The sequence below is a fragment of the Urtica dioica genome, chromosome 3 (genome assembly GCF_054948205.1).
Source record: "Urtica dioica subsp. dioica isolate 48M chromosome 3, U.dioica_male_clone48M_v1_H2, whole genome shotgun sequence".
Lineage (NCBI taxonomy): Eukaryota > Viridiplantae > Streptophyta > Magnoliopsida > Rosales > Urticaceae > Urtica > Urtica dioica.
The window spans coordinates 1,604,627-1,620,791 of NC_142758.1; the positions used below are offsets into that span (position 1 = coordinate 1,604,627).

Genomic DNA, 16,165 nt, shown 5'->3' on the forward strand with positions numbered 1-16,165 from the left:
AGATCTCAAGCTTCTTTTTTTTCCCTTTTGATTTTTTGGCCGATCTAATCTGCAAAATCTCCATATGTATTTTCAAATTTTTATAGATTTTTGTGATCTATAATTGGCTAGAGTTATATTTTGTCATTCATTTCTTTTATTTTATTAATTTATTAATATATGATAATTGTTTATTTAATGAAGGGTAATTTTGTCTTTTAATATTCGTTTATTTCAGTAAATGGCTAGATTACAAAATTTACCAAACGTGGGCTAAAAACTAAAAACCACGTTTCAAAATGACTACGTTGCTAGTTTGCCCTCTATAAAATATCGTGATTAATTATCATCAACAAAAATGTAAAATAGAATGATTTTATAAGTAAGTTTATTTTTTTTTATCTAGATACTAATAAATCTCTTCTATCATCTAGTAAATTTGTTTATGAGATAATTAATATTTATTATTAAAATTGGGAGATTTCTTTTTATATACGATTTCAAACACACATTTGCTTATAAGCCTAAACTTCATAATGTTGTAAAAGTACAACTATGCTGCCGTACGAAGATATAATAATAATAATAATAATAAGATACCAATATTATCATCACTATTACAATGTAATAATTAGATTTTAGAGATGCCCGGGCGCCTACAAAACTAGTAATATGAAAAGGGGAAAATATTTAGAGTATCCATCGTGTTTAATCGAAATGCTAGATTTATCCCCTCTATTTTTAGAAATATCAGATATATCCCTTCAGTTTAATATAAATGACATATACCTTCCCTAAAAAAATGTTATATTACAAATATCACTCTTTTCGTTTATTTTTTACAAAAAAATAATTTGAACTCTTCAAAATACCCTTAATAGAATAAATATTTATTTACTATTTTATTAAAAAAAATCAAAATCTCTCTTTATAAAAAAAAACCTTAACTTTTTATAAAGAAATTTTTAATTTAATTTTTTTGTATATAGAATAGAAGATAAAAAAAATTATTTCATTAAGGGTATTTAGGGGATTTCAAATTATTTTTTTGTAAAAAATAAACGAAAAAGGGTGATATTTGTAATATAACATTTTTTAGGGGATGTATATGTCATTTATATTAAACTGGAGGGATATGTCTGATATTTCTAGAAATAGAGGGGATAAATATCGCATTTCGATTAAACACAAAGGATACTCTTGATATTTTCCCTATTAAGGAACAAATATGTGTATATTTTCGTGTCAAATCCACACTCACAGCCACAAGATGTGGCATGTATCTAATTGTTTGTAGTTTATATCCAACAAAATATTTATAAAAAAAAAAAAAAAAACATTATTGATAAAGGTTCACAAAAGCAACTCTATTTGTTTAATGGTTCCAGAAACGATCGTAAATAGTGTAATGTATTTGGGTGCGTTTGTTTATCAACTCAAAAACTGTTTTTGAGTTTTCAAGAAGTGAAAATAGGAAACAAAATTGGAAAATGTGTTTGGTAAAGTGTTTTCGGAAAAAAATTTCAAAAATTTTTGAAGTTGTTTTGGAAAAAAGTAAAGAAAACTGAAAACAAATAAAAGGTGTTTTTGAAATTTTTTTTCTTTTCTTCTCTCCTCTTTCTCCTCATCTTCTCTTTTCATTCTTTCAAAAACAAAAATGAAAACTATACCAAACATTTTTTTTCTGTTTTTTCACTTTCTCAAAAACAAAAATGAAAACTGTACCAAACAGCTTTTTGAAAACAACTGCAAAATAATTTTTTAGTACAACTACAAAAATTAGAAAATAGAAAACAAAAACTTTTTGAATTAACTACCAAACACAACCTTTATTTCCGTGTTATTTTATAATAAAGAATGAAAATATATATATATATATATATATATATATATATATATATATATATATATATATATATCCATGATCATTCAACTAAGCAATTGTTAACCATTGGCTCTTTATTCGCACACAAACTAGCTCATAAACATTTCATCACTACAATAATTCGACCCACACGCCGTGATACATTTACAAAGGCTGATAGTAGTCTACTGGCTGTAAAAAAAAAAGATACCAATTTATTCTTTGTCATCATTGCTATGTCTGATCCAAGAGATTATTGGAAGAATTTTTTTTCAAGAAAACGTAATTGTTTTTATGAACTACACAAGTATAAATTATATTAGCTATTTAGTATCTATCTAGCATTGTTTTTTTTTTTTTTAATAATAAAACAAATTACTGAGAAAATCGTGGTTGAGAAATAATGATGGATAATTTATTTATTTTAAGTATAACGTGAATGCTTTTTTGTACATATTCGTCCCATTATTGTCATATCCAGTTAAATCACCAATCCATTTGAATCCTGCACTCAAATTCGGCACATTTTATGTGTCGCGAGAGTCGAGAGATTGCCGGAAGATAGAGAGTCAAACAAAAGCAAAAATCAGACCAAACACTTTTTTTCCATCTAGTCCTGCTCTCCACAATTATTGGTCACGTGGGATAAAATTACAAATGCCCGTAATCATATATATATATATTATAGTTTAAGTATGAATGAAAATTTACCGTTCATAACACACCAATTATATCTCGTTTTATTTCCGGGCGCAGCCAATTAAAGTAACCCAAATGTCACAGTATCACTAAAAATTAGATCAAATATTCAATCACCGCCCATTTGTCAAACGGATACAAATAATTTCAAAATGTTGATTTATCTCAGTAGGTCGGTTGCCTTTGAAACTTTTAAATTTTCTTTGACATATATATATATATATATATATATATATATATATATATATATATATATATAAGTCGACGTTAAGTAAATATTTGATAAATAACCAAGAAGATTATATGTCAATTTGTATTTTCATTGAAATAACAAAAATGAGGTATTTACGTTAAATTAAGAAGTGTAAATATAAGTATATACATAATGAAACCTTATTTATTTTACTTTTAAGTATTACAAACTCATCAAACTGACATTTATTTTATATGTCAATGGGAACATTCTAGCAAAAAAATGTCAACGTCACTAAAAAAACAAAATGCTAAAAAACGTGTAGGGGCTGTTTGGTTAGCCCCTGTTTGGTTAACTTTTCTATTTTTGTTTTCTGTTTTCTGATTCTAAATTCTAGAAAACAGTTTTAGAAAAACTGTTTGGTTATAAATTCAGAAAACAGATTTAGAATCATGTTTCTGTTTTCTTTGAAATTTGTTTAGAAAACAGAAAACAATGAAAAGTTGTTTTCTGTTTTATCTCTATACAATTGAATGGAAAACATAACCAAACAACATTTAAAATATTTTGAAACGTAATTCTAAATCTTTTTTTTAAATTTAAAAATTAGAATCAGAAAACAGAATTTAAAAACAGAAAACGAGTTTAGAAAACTAAACCAAACGGCCCCTTAACTTTTCCAAAATCGTTTTCTGTTTTCTGATTCTAAATTCTAGAAAACAGTTTTAGAAAACCTGTTTGGTTATAAATTCAGAAAACAGATTTAGAATCATGTTTCTGTTTTCTTTGAAATTTGTTTAGAAAACAGAAAACAATGAAAAGTTGTTTTCTATTTTATCTCTATACAATTGAATGGAAAATATAACCAAACAACATTTAAAATATTCTGAAACGTAATTCTAAATCTGTTTTTTAAATTTAAAAATTAGAATCAGAAAACAGAATTTAAAAACAGAAAACGAGTTTAGAAAACTAAACCAAACGGCCCCGTACTCTCTCCTCTGCTTATTCATTCTTTGTTTTTTCTCTATCCCACGTTCTTGTGTTCGATGGCCATTTGATTTGTTTCTTTCTTCTATCAAACTGTTAATAAATTTGTATATTGGATTTCGGATTTCGTGATTGTTATAATATAATTTGAAGAGTATTAAAATATTATTATTTTAGTCTATCTTAACTCCATCACATATTATTTAACAAATTTTAATGCAAACAATGTAATTATTTACCTTATAATAAAAGAAAAATATCTCGCAGCTACGCGCGGGTTCTATGCTCTAATACATATATCCCCGAACTAAAAAAAATTGAATCATATGAACTACTGATTGCTTTTACACCAAACATATTTATGTGAATTTAACGTATAGTCGATGCCCAAAAATCTCTCATGACGACCAAATTCCGACAAGGAAAAGAAAACCCTAATATATACTAACGCCACCACCAAAGTGCACTCATAAAACCAATTTCACACGGTACACATTATGTATATCTTCTTCGGAGCTTTTACAGCAACCCTGTGGCTCCGAACGGGTTATTGTTGTTGCGACTGTGAGGGGCGGGGAAGGCCTCGAAGCCCGAGTCGCCGAACGGGTTTGCGGGGCCCGTTGGAAAATGCTGAGGTGGCGGCGGTTGGTAGGGCCCGAAGGGGTTCGCCTGCTGTTGGTGTTGGTGGTGAGACATTTGGACAGAGGGAGGTGGAGCGACGCCATTGGACATGGAAAACGGGTCTTGGATCTCAAATGGGTTATGGGCCGGAGCCCCGTAAATGGGCTGCTGGGAAGCCCTGTAAGCCCCTTCGTCGTATAGACTGCTCAGAGTCAGCGTGTCTAACCCACCACCCTGAAAAAAAATACACACTTCCATTAAGAATTCAGATTCTTCCTTCCTATTATATTATCATTACAGAAATTTCTTCCTCAATCCAATCAAGTAAAGAAACATGTTAGGGGTCTTCATTTTTTGTTTTTGTTTTTGGTGATTTAGCTAAATTGTCAATTTAAAGTTATGACTTGCAAAATAGCCAAGGTTTGTCTAAAATTAGTGAAATAGCCAAACAGTGCAATAATCTGATTTAAAAAAAAAATTGCCCCCAAGATTTATTTATTTGAAAGTGATAAATTGCTTATTATAATCGTCAGAAATTTTAATCTTGGGTGTAAAAAAAATTTGAAAACGTAAATTTGGCCATTTTGCTGAAAAGTTGAAACTTTTGCTATTTTGCTAATCAATAAGTTTCAAATGGCTATTTTATATAATTTTTCCTTTTTTTTTCAGTCCCTTGCCTTTTTCAGGTTTACAGGTTTCCATGTGGTTCTGTCAAAGTTTATTGAATATTCCCTCAAAAAAAAAAGTTTATTGAAAACAGTGTTTATTTCAGGCGGAGCAAGCCACCGCAAGTTTTTGTGTGTTTGGGGCATATGTGTAAAAGAGCACAAAACAACATACCAATTGTCTATCGGTAGCTGACGAAATGTTGGTACTCGGAGTAGAAACGAGAGCAAGCTCCCAACCGGTGGGATCGAAATCTTTTGCTCCAGCGGTGCTCGAATTAAACGTCGGAGCAGTATCTACCGAAAAAATAAATTATGAATCGTCATATTAAAAACCGATTTCAGAAAGGGGAAAATAACAACAGAATGACGAGTTTATAATGAAATATGGAATGATGCGAGGGAGTTACTAGTTTCAGATTGAACGATGGCCAAAGCAAGAGCATTTCTTTCCTCAATTACAGACACATCCTGTGCGTCGTAACTTAAACCCTGAGACGATATACATATATATATGTTAAAAAATGGAACCTAAAAAATGAAATTTATTGAACCGATGATCTTACCAGTAAATCTCCGGTGTCCATGCTGCTTTGCGGGGGTTGCGGTGGTGCAGGTTGTGGGACCGTTTCAGTATTGTCTACGGGCGAGATGAAATCTGGCGGTAGTTCGACGGGTTCTTCACTGGGTAACGGGGTTTCCTCAGAAGGACCTTCTTCTGGTCTGTATGTTAATTGAAGCTGTTCGAAATGGGTTCAGGAAACAATTATATTTTAGCTATTTATGTTTAAGTAACATGATAAAAAAAAAAAATAATAATAAAGCTTGGCTGACCAGTGGCTCTGTTGGAACGTTGACGATACGCGGTGCCTCTCTTATATACTCTTCCATTGTATTAAGGAATGATTGTGGAGGCTAGCAAGAACAGAAAGAGAGCAACTTAGATTTTAAACCCAAAAAAAAAAAAACAATATTTTGTGATTGTTGGTTTACCTCTCTTAAAACTGGAAACTGGAAATTCCTGGCAAGTTCCAATCCTTTGCAAACTTCGTAGAAATCGGAGAGACTTGCAGCCTGCAGTGAAAAATAAATAAATAAAAACCTATTTTGTTCGTATATACGGCAATAAGAAGTGAACTGATCGATTGTTCATGTTTATGTAAAATAGCCCATTGCAATAATTAAAAAAAAAATTAAAAAAAATCTGTTTATTTAATTTCACCTGCTGGCCAGCTCGTTTGTAGATATCAAGGGCTTTGACAGCTTCATGCCTTGGCATCTCAAAGAACTACAATCACAATTCAGAACATATAGTCTCCTTTATTATGGAAGTCAACACTATAAATCATGACTATTGGTATAAATATATAATGATATTTCTCATCATCCTATCCTATGTAGACATTCAAAAAGATTTTCTTACCTTGTCAACGAGATTAATTATTCCATCATTTACAGAGCAATATATTTTAAAGCTCTCTTTCAATACCTGAAAATAACGTATCATAAAAAACTGTGTCAGTGGGAATGTCAGCTACTTCTCAAATCTGTGAAAATGAAACATTCAAATAGGGCAGAGTAGAAGAAACAGTTGACTCTATAAGTTGAAAAAATTAACATCTATATCCACGGTAAACCATCTATTAGACTGTGTATTTGATGTTCCTATCTATAGAATTACAATGTCCGACTATAACATCTAGATTAATACTAAATTAAACTCCTACGAAAAGCAATTCTCTTTGGAAGAGGTAGTGCAAGTATAATAAAAGCACCATCGATTTTATTTTAGATGAGTTTCAATCTTCGGATGATTTTTTTTATTAAAATAATAAAGAGAACAAACCCGCAGCCTGACCCACTCGACCGATGCCTAATGAGTATTGTTTGTTTATCCATTTTCAAAGAAGAAAAACATTGACTGTTTTGAAACTAAAATAAATTCAAAAATAAAAACCACATGAAACGAAAAGGAGATGTGAAAAGTACCAGAGCAAGGGCGTATTGTATGACATAATTACCAACGGCTGCTCCTTCGGGCTGTAAAAAATAAGGACGCAACATCAACTAATTTTTCAACAATCCTCACAGAACAGAAGCTATTGAAGGCAAATAATGTACAAAATCTTAGGACAATCAAAGAGGTTAAAAATACTTACCCGGCACCCAATAAGACGATAGAGAAGCTGCTGTAAAGCAGGCAATTGCTCCAACAGTTCTTCACTATCCAACTCCCTGGTCCTACTGTATCCCTGGTTGTGCAAAACAAATATAATTATAAATACTAATAAAAAATCAGCCATCTGTTTTAGTACCACAACTCCAGTCTATCCTTGACATTAGCATGCCAAACTATTTTTTTTAATCATTGTGTCCTGGTTAAACATGATTTGATAAGGTCCAACATATTGCCCTCACCACTAGACCAACCCCGGGGGATTAAGATGACATGCTATATCAAATTTGGAATGTTTGAATCTGCAACCCATCAGATAGGCTACTGATAGCAAAATCACATAGGAATGTTGTCCATGTGGAATAAAAGCGAAACTCGATTTCAGTTACACATCGGAGTAAACTAATATTGAACCTTTACATTTAAAAGCATGGCTTTGAGAAGTATTATAGGTGCATAAGTCAAAACCAGCTCACATTTAAGCGAATAAAATTTCCATTTAATGCACAAAATCCCCATCTGGGCTGGACAGTACTGTCCATTTTTTTCATGTGATTGATTATCGTACCTTTTCCTGGCCTTGAACAGGCCTAGGAAGGCGTTCAGATTCAATGTCATACTTCAGAACTCTGAAACATTCAAGGCGCTCCTCCAAAAACAGGGCATATGTGCGAACCCAACCAGAGCAATCCCAGGCTGAAATGGAGATAAACGGAAGCATCGTTTTAATATCAGTATAGCGGTGGGAAAGAAAAACCACATAAGAAAAGAAAGTAGTAGAAAGAAACTAACCGACAGGGCTTGAATCGTCCTTGAAATTGGAGAGTTGAAGAATCCGACCCTTCTGCGAGTAAGTTAAAAATTCTTCTCTGAAAGTGGGATCGCCCTCCCTCAGCGTTCTATGGATGACTATAAGGGTTTTCAAAGCAACCTGTCATATAACAGCATGACATGAAAAGCCATGCATACAAGGTAAAACATAACAGCATAAGAACTCCTTGAGATAACAAGACTGAAAAAACTAGAAAGGATTCAGTAACTAGTACTGCTTGACAACATCCACTTTACAAAGAATGCAAAAATTCAAATACATAGAAATTCATACAAGTCCATCATCCTATTGAAAAAAAAAACATTTACTGTGATTTACATAAGATAACATTAATCATCATGACAATGTAACCCTAAAATTATGAAGCACACATAACCAATTTCTAAATGGAAAATGTTAAAAACGATCGATAGCAACATGTTCCAAACAAAAGATCCAAAAAAGAAAACACACAGGGACTACAGTTCTTCAGAATGCTTGGACATATCTGGTAAAAACGATGAAATAAAAGAAGAAAAAAAGGCTTAATCGATAAACAAAGCAACCCAACACACCGTCCAATTGTGAGTCTTGGCCAATCTTCTTGAGAGCGCACGAATGCAATAAGCAACATCTGCTCTGGGACGAATCGCCGACGTGGCAATCAGAACCTCTGCACCACAAACATATTCACACGTAAATATAAATAAATAAAAGTTCGCACTTGTGCCCCAAAAAAATCACAAAAATTGAAACGAAAAACCTAAAAATAAAAATAAATAAGGAAAAATCCGGATCGATGAAATGAGAAATCGACTGACTTCTTAGGTGTCTCTCTTTGGGCGGGCATTCGACGTGGTTCGTGGCTTTGACGATTGCAACATCCAAATCCTATTCTTAGAAAATAAAATTAAATAAAATAAATCCAAATTAAAACGATCGAAACCGCCATCGAAATGAAGAAACAGAAATCGGATCCGTTAAAAAGAATACAAAAATTTCGATCAAGGGAAAAAGTACCGCGTAGTCGCTATTAACGTGTGCGAGTCCGACTTTGGTGGTGTCCTTGAGAGCACCGTAAGCTTTTCGCCAAGTTTGAAGCGTTCCCATTTCTCTCTCTCTCTCTCTCTCTCTCTCTCTCTCTCTCTCTCTAGAACTTACGTGGATTTCAGGCCTTGATTTTCTCTGGTTGTGTCTCCGATCGTTTAAAAGCAAAGTAAAGAAAGAAAAGGATTATACGTTTTTTTTAGCCTCCTCTCAATATATATTTTATTTTTTTAAATGAAGAATTGTTTTCTTTTTTATTACCTCGTTATTTTGCTTTGGCCTCTCCACTCGAGTATGCTATACACCGTCATCAATTTTTTTTTTTTTTTTTTTTTTTTTAAGGCACCACCAAGTGAGGATTGAACCACCACCTCCATGGAGAAATTAATTACCATATAAACTATGTTAAGAACCACGTTATACATATAAAAAATGCTAAAAAAGTGATCTCTCTCATATAGTTTATGAATATTTTTAATTTGTAAGGTAAAGCTATTGTACTGTATTAAATGTCTATTCTAAGTAAGGAATATTTTGTTTATTTTATGGTTGTGCTGATAATTTCTCGTTAGAAAAACACATTTAAGTATTTTTTTTTTTTTTTTTTAGAAATATGAGTTTATTTAGTCAAATAGTTTGGTCATGTCAAACAACCTAAATAGTTAAATTAAGACTTTATTACCGAATGATACAGAACCAACTTTTTCTAACATGGAACCATTATTTCAAAGCTATATCATCTTCATCATGGTAAGAAATAGTAAATTGTTATCGCGGAGGTAACCGTAAAAAAAAATGTATATCACGAAGTATTTCATAAACAATTTTGGAAAAAAAAATGAGTTTACGCATACATACATATTATAAAATGTTCAATTTAGACCTAATGACAAACTATAATTCACAATTTTATATATATGATAGAGTTCACATCACACATATACAAAATAGAGTTCACACCTAAAAATTATATAATAGAGTTCACACCACACTATATAGATTTCGCACGTACTAAATAGAGTTCATACTATACCTAAACGCAATGTCTACATCCAAATCACTATTCAAAACTAGAGTATCGTGGTGGTTGAAATGTACTAGGTTGATCGTTCTGCATTAGACAATACTCATACAAAGTCATCATATGAGAATAGGTCGTAATATAAGTCTCCATGTGACAATCGTGATTAAACTGATTAGACTAGATATAGCCCATGATATTAGTCGTGTCAGAAGATTCATGTTAGATGCAGGAAAAGAGCATTAAGTCGTGTCAGCAGATTAATGTTACATCCAGGAAATGAGCACTAGAATGCTCTCAAATGAATATTAAGGTATATCAAATAAGGTACAACTAAATATGGTATAATATATGAAACTCTATGAATCGAACTGTGTAAATACAATGATACGTATGATTCAGACTATGTAGGAAGTAGACAACACAAAATCTCTCAATGGCCAAATCTTCACAGTTTGATGAGGATTTGTGAGTTGGAAATCAATGCTCCAATCTGCAGTGGCTCTTTCAACAATAGAAGCAGAGTTCATGAAAATCAGAGAAGATGTTGTTGCGATATTTTTCTAGCACGCAAGTGGACGTGTCGAACAAGTAATAGTGTTACGTAAGTAACGGATATCGATCCCACAGAGACTAGTTACTCTAGCGACGTTAAACAACCTAATAGCAAATTGATTTCACTATATTAAGGTGGGAGGTGCAAGAATTAACTACAATAAAAATAACAAAACAGCAACGGAAATTTAACACGAAACTTCAAATAAGAGAAAATGGGGGTCACGACTTCACCGGAAAATTAAGACTCGGGGGTTTCGGGTTCCTACAACTTGACCTACTCTACTCATGCTAATCTCATTCTCCCTACGATATTACTAGCCTCTCTCGAGTGATCTAGCAACCTACGCAATTGACGGATTATATATCCTCTCGGCCTCTAATCCTATTAAAACAATCACGAGCAATAAACACGAGAATTCAAACGATTACATTAAGCTTAAGCCGTCTAGCAACCTAAGACCAAAACGAAGCATGGAATATGAGCATGAGTTTTCGCCCTCTCTCGAGTGACAGAATTCTCCTAAAAACAATCCTAAAGATGGCCAATCCAAAGAACGCATTAAGAACACATCCACACGAGCATGAATAATTAAGTAAATCAAAGCATAACTTCACCCTAACGAAACCCCCTAACCCAATTTAATCCGGCTACATCGCAACCCCGCTAAAAATCTAGCCTCTAACGGAATCCATAGTTGACAACATAATGATCAAAACAATAATCAACATAATCATAAATAAGAAAAACACTACGAGATTCATGACGGGAAGAATGAAACTATCAATTAATTGAGAAATAAAAGTAACGGAGAGTAAGGGAAAGAAAGAAAAACTATTAAAAACGGGAGTTCACGGTTGCTTGTTCGTCGGATCGTCGACTCAACTTCGCTCCCAAAAACTAAAGCGCTCCAAAGAAAAGTGCAGCCCAAAAGTAGGAAAAACTAAAACAAAACTAGAATGAGTTAATTAGGTTACAAGAGGTGTTTTTAGCCCTGATTGTGTGTTTTTCGGAGTGATCTGAGCCTTCCAATTCAATCCAAGGGTCAAAAATCTTCAGAAATCGCTAATTTCCTATTCCAGTAATCCGAAGGCGCGCGGCGCGCGGACTCAGCTTCAGGTTATGCGCGCTCCGCGCATAAGACTCTGTGTGATTTCGTGGTTTGTGTCCCCGTATGCGCGGCGCGCGACTAGAGGCACGCGGCGCACGGTCTCAGATTCTGTCTTCCCGCGGCGCGCGGCGCGCCTTTTCGCCAAGTGTCTTGCCCATCTCATTTTTTACTCTATTTTGACCATTTTGACTCCGAATCCCATCATCTTTCCACGAAATTGCTTGTAGACGCTCTAATGCTCATCTGAACCTGAAATTACTCAAAAACCTACTAGAAACCATTAAAATACTTGAGAACTTGTCGGTTTTTGGTTCGGGAAATAGGAGTTTCACGTGTGATTAATGCACCTATCAGATGTGACATCACTTGGCATCAATTTTTCATGAGAGGTCCAAGCACATCGATGTGAAGCACTTTGTCAGAGATATTGTGAATCAAGAAGGAGTCAAGGTCAAGAAGATCTCAGTTGAAGAAAACCCATCTGGCATGATGACCAAAGTTGTCCCAAGCAAGAAATTCGATCACTACTTGGATTTGATCAACATCAAGAGATGTGTTACGAAACTTTAAATGGATAAAGAAGCAAGTATGCTAGATTTTATCAGTAATACTAAGATCACGGAGGATAATTGTTGTAATTGATTTTATTTTAATTCTATATTAATTTTTGTAATTAGATTAAGAGTGTAGATCAGGAAAAGAGCATTTTTTTCTGCAATCATTTGCATTCCTAGAATTCGACCGTTGGAGCATCCTGTAAGTGAGTTGACATGTAAGTCACCAATCCACGGGTTTATTTAAAGGACTTTTGAGAATTGGGATAGACACAACAAAGAGAGAAACTTGTATATATCCTAGAAACATTTCAAGTGGGAGAGAATCTTAGATTGTGGTGGTTAGATGAAAATTGTAATTGGTTTTGAAAGATCATTTCTCGGTGATAGTGGATTTACTATTCTAAGGTAAAGACGTAAGCCGATCTAGAACGAAAAATGATAAATCTCTTGTCTCTTTCTTTATCTCTTTCACCATTCTATCTTGATTAAGCGATTCGATCGCGGTTGCTTACTGCATGAAATTATGTTCTTTATTTGGTTATATGATCTGGTTATATGATTTGGCAGATGCAATCGGCACAAGAAGCAAGGCTAATGAAAAAAAAAACTAGGCTTCAGCTTTAGAAGAGAAATTTCATAATATAGACCACAAAAGTAGTAAAATATCGTCACTAGACTCGTTATTCCAATAATATCTAAAATTGGATTTTTAATCATTTTTTGGACTCGTGATATTTATCACAAATCATCGTAAACAATCGCAAATTATCGCAAACCATCCCAACATCACAAACCATCGCAAACAATCAAAAGTCATTGAAATTAATGGAAACATCGACACTTTTGTAGTTGTTGTTGACTAAACCATTTAAAACCTTTAAATGCTTAATTTTCATTGCAAACAATCGTAAAAAATCATTAAAAAAAAAAATTAAAGTCATTGGAATTATAGCAACAATGACTCCTTTTGTAGTTGTTGTTACTAAAATGTCAATATTATTCAACTTTTGTGATGGTTTACGATAACTTACGATGAATTAAATATTTTCTTCCATGTTAGAGAAAAAAATAAAGGGAAAATATCACATTTATATCCCGTGTTTTAGTGAAATGTCGAGTTTAACCCTCGGTTTTCAAAAATGTCGAGTTCATACCCTCTGTTTAACTAAAATGACGAAATTATACCCTGAAATGAATAACAGCGTCACAAATCTCTCTTTCATTGATATTAACTCTTATATAAGAAAAACCAAATCAAATCTAAATCAGTGCCCTAACTTCCAAATTCTCAATTTTGAAATAAAAATAGCCTTAAATTGAAATTAAATAATAAAACTCATACCTCCTAAGAAATGACTTCATTCCGTGTTCGAATTGTAACTCTAAATTCTGGATTCTCTGTTCGAATATGCGATTTTGATGACTATCAACTATCGATGTTTACCCATTTGCATCTTTCTGTGTTCTTCACGATTAAGAGACTGTTGTTTATTTTCTAGTTTTTAAATAAATTACATATATGGCGCGAATGAATAAAGATAATTGGTGTTTATATATACATATTATAATCAACGTCAATGAAAAGTCAATAAAAAGAATATTCGTGACACTGTTGTCTATTTCAGGGTATAATTTCGTCATTTTAGTTAAACAAGGGGTATAATTTCGTCATTTTAGTTAAACAGAGGGTATGAACTCGACATTTTTGAAAATCGAGGGTTAAACTCGACATTTCACTAAAACACAGAGTATAAATGTGTTATTTTCCCAAAAATAAATTAAAATCCATGTTAGAGCAAAAAATAAATTAAAATTAATATTTTAAATTAATTTTGTGTGGAGAGGTATTTTTGTCTAAAAATGGGACAAAATTTAAGTTAGTCTTGTTGCATGAGAGGTCCGAGTTTTATAAAACGTTCTTGATGGAAAAAAAATGTGAATGAAAACGACATCTCTTATCTCAATGACACCAAAAATGTATTAACTGAATGAAGTTGGCTAGAAAGCATGAACAAGTTCTAACACATATAAGAACCTATAGGAATTTATGAATTCAATTCAATCATGAGACTCCCATTAAACTGCATTAGAGATAATTATAGATCAGCAAGCATTGATTTGCCTACCGGGAATCATTCAATGATGAGTTCATGATTGGGACTTAATGTTGTTCCACTCAATGGGAGAAATATCTCCAATCCTACGGCTTTTATGTAGTGTCTTTAAGTAAAGACACGATTAATCAATGCAAATTGTTTGGAATGCCAATTGTTACGAATAATGCATGTCATCAAGCCTAACGGTCGAGCTAGTTGGGAGTACCTATTGACCCATTATAGAAAATTCCCCACTGTTGCCTTCCCGTTGGAGTCTGGGCCGTGTCTCAGTCCCAGTGTGGCTGATCATCCTCTTGGACCATATATGCATTTCTTATAAAGTGGAGTGCTACGTATCATCGATCTTACCTTAGGTACCTTAATACGTACGGTGAACAAATTACATATCATCGATCTTACCTCGTACCTACCAATACGAGTATCTATGATACCTTCAGATTGATTTATTTAATCAGTCCTCTTATACCTTGATGACACCGTAGAACATAACTAAATTGACCCGTATATTAAAGTCCCAAATTGAAATGCTATGTCTGACATATAAAATCTTTTACGTTACGTCCCCTTCTAACAACTTATGCATTCGGGTATCATTTCTACATAAACGAGCCGTTAATCCAACTGATAGAGGATTATCAATGGATCTTTTTTCCTAGAGTATCTCAGATAACAACATCTAATATTGAAATTAAACTCCTTTGTCCAGTAGCCGAAAGTATCACTATCTTACGCTCTGACCCGAGTACCATTGGACACGAGGAGTCCCGTGTGAATCAGTAAGGACCACCTTGCAAGGCTAAATACTCATGGGCATGGCAATCTTGAACTGAACGATATGAACTCTACACTCTACTATCATAGTCCGATGTGTTGGGGACAACGATACCAGACTTTGACCTTAGAATTAATACAATAGCTTCTTAGTAGCAGCTTTGGCTATAACCTAGGCTTTCTTTATCGGTCTGAACAAGATATGATTTATTTGAAATTAATTAAATGAACAATTCATAACAAAAAATTTGTGTCATAGTTCACATATTCAATATTTACTTATCATGTCAATTTTCAAGTTGAGAACTCATAAGACAAGACCATCATGAATGGAATAACGAAATGCAATAGATGATAAGGTATCGTAATAGCTAGAAGATTCCACTCATCGATGCAAATGCATTTGAAAAGAGTCGATATGAAACTTAGCATTGCATTAAAAGGACTAGACTTGATGGGATTAATATTCATTCTTTTTAGAAGCCAACCTCTCATCCATCAATGGCATTCCATTCATTGACAAAATCTGATACTACATGTCCATTATACATATTTTTCATTGATGAATGGCATGGTATTCCGTCCTTAAATAGTCATATCTCATATGATACTACATATTTTTTATTAACACATGAGATTCATGATCAACCAAGTATTTCTTTAATTTTACCCATGACACACTTACACTTCAAAACACATTGGCATACTTGAAGAATTAGCGTGTGAAGGACAACTAAGCACACGTGCATATTCCATAGCAACTTTAATATTGTTATATATATATATATATATATTAGGATTTAAATATAAATAATAAAAGCTTTAAGGCCAGTGTGCTGTGCCAAATATTTGCCAGCCTTGATCGTCAAATTTGAATCTTGTAATGGATTCGTGTTATAAATAATAATTTGCACATTTTATTGTCGTATTGTGGACTCTCTATAGACGAGAAGCTATGGTTGAGTTGAGTGGTACGAATTAGAAGAA

At 33.1% G+C, this 16,165-nt stretch overlaps 1 protein-coding gene across 1 annotated transcript; it reads right to left on the minus strand.

Annotated features, from left to right (window-relative positions):
- Positions 1-4,020: 4,020 nt before the first annotated feature.
- On the minus strand, positions 4,021-9,458 carry LOC149401956 (ENTH/ANTH/VHS superfamily protein). Its single transcript, XM_089609089.1, has 15 exons — positions 9,019-9,458; positions 8,820-8,889; positions 8,574-8,671; positions 7,980-8,118; positions 7,756-7,883; positions 7,171-7,263; positions 7,001-7,051; positions 6,435-6,500; positions 6,234-6,299; positions 6,005-6,085; positions 5,846-5,926; positions 5,578-5,751; positions 5,422-5,503; positions 5,187-5,308; positions 4,021-4,580 (listed from the first exon to the last, which is right to left on the minus strand). The coding sequence occupies exons 1-15, from the start codon at positions 9,106-9,108 to the stop codon at positions 4,245-4,247; spliced, it is 1,677 nt and encodes a 558-aa protein (XP_089465215.1). The 5' UTR covers positions 9,109-9,458; the 3' UTR covers positions 4,021-4,244.
- Positions 9,459-16,165: the final 6,707 nt, after the last annotated feature.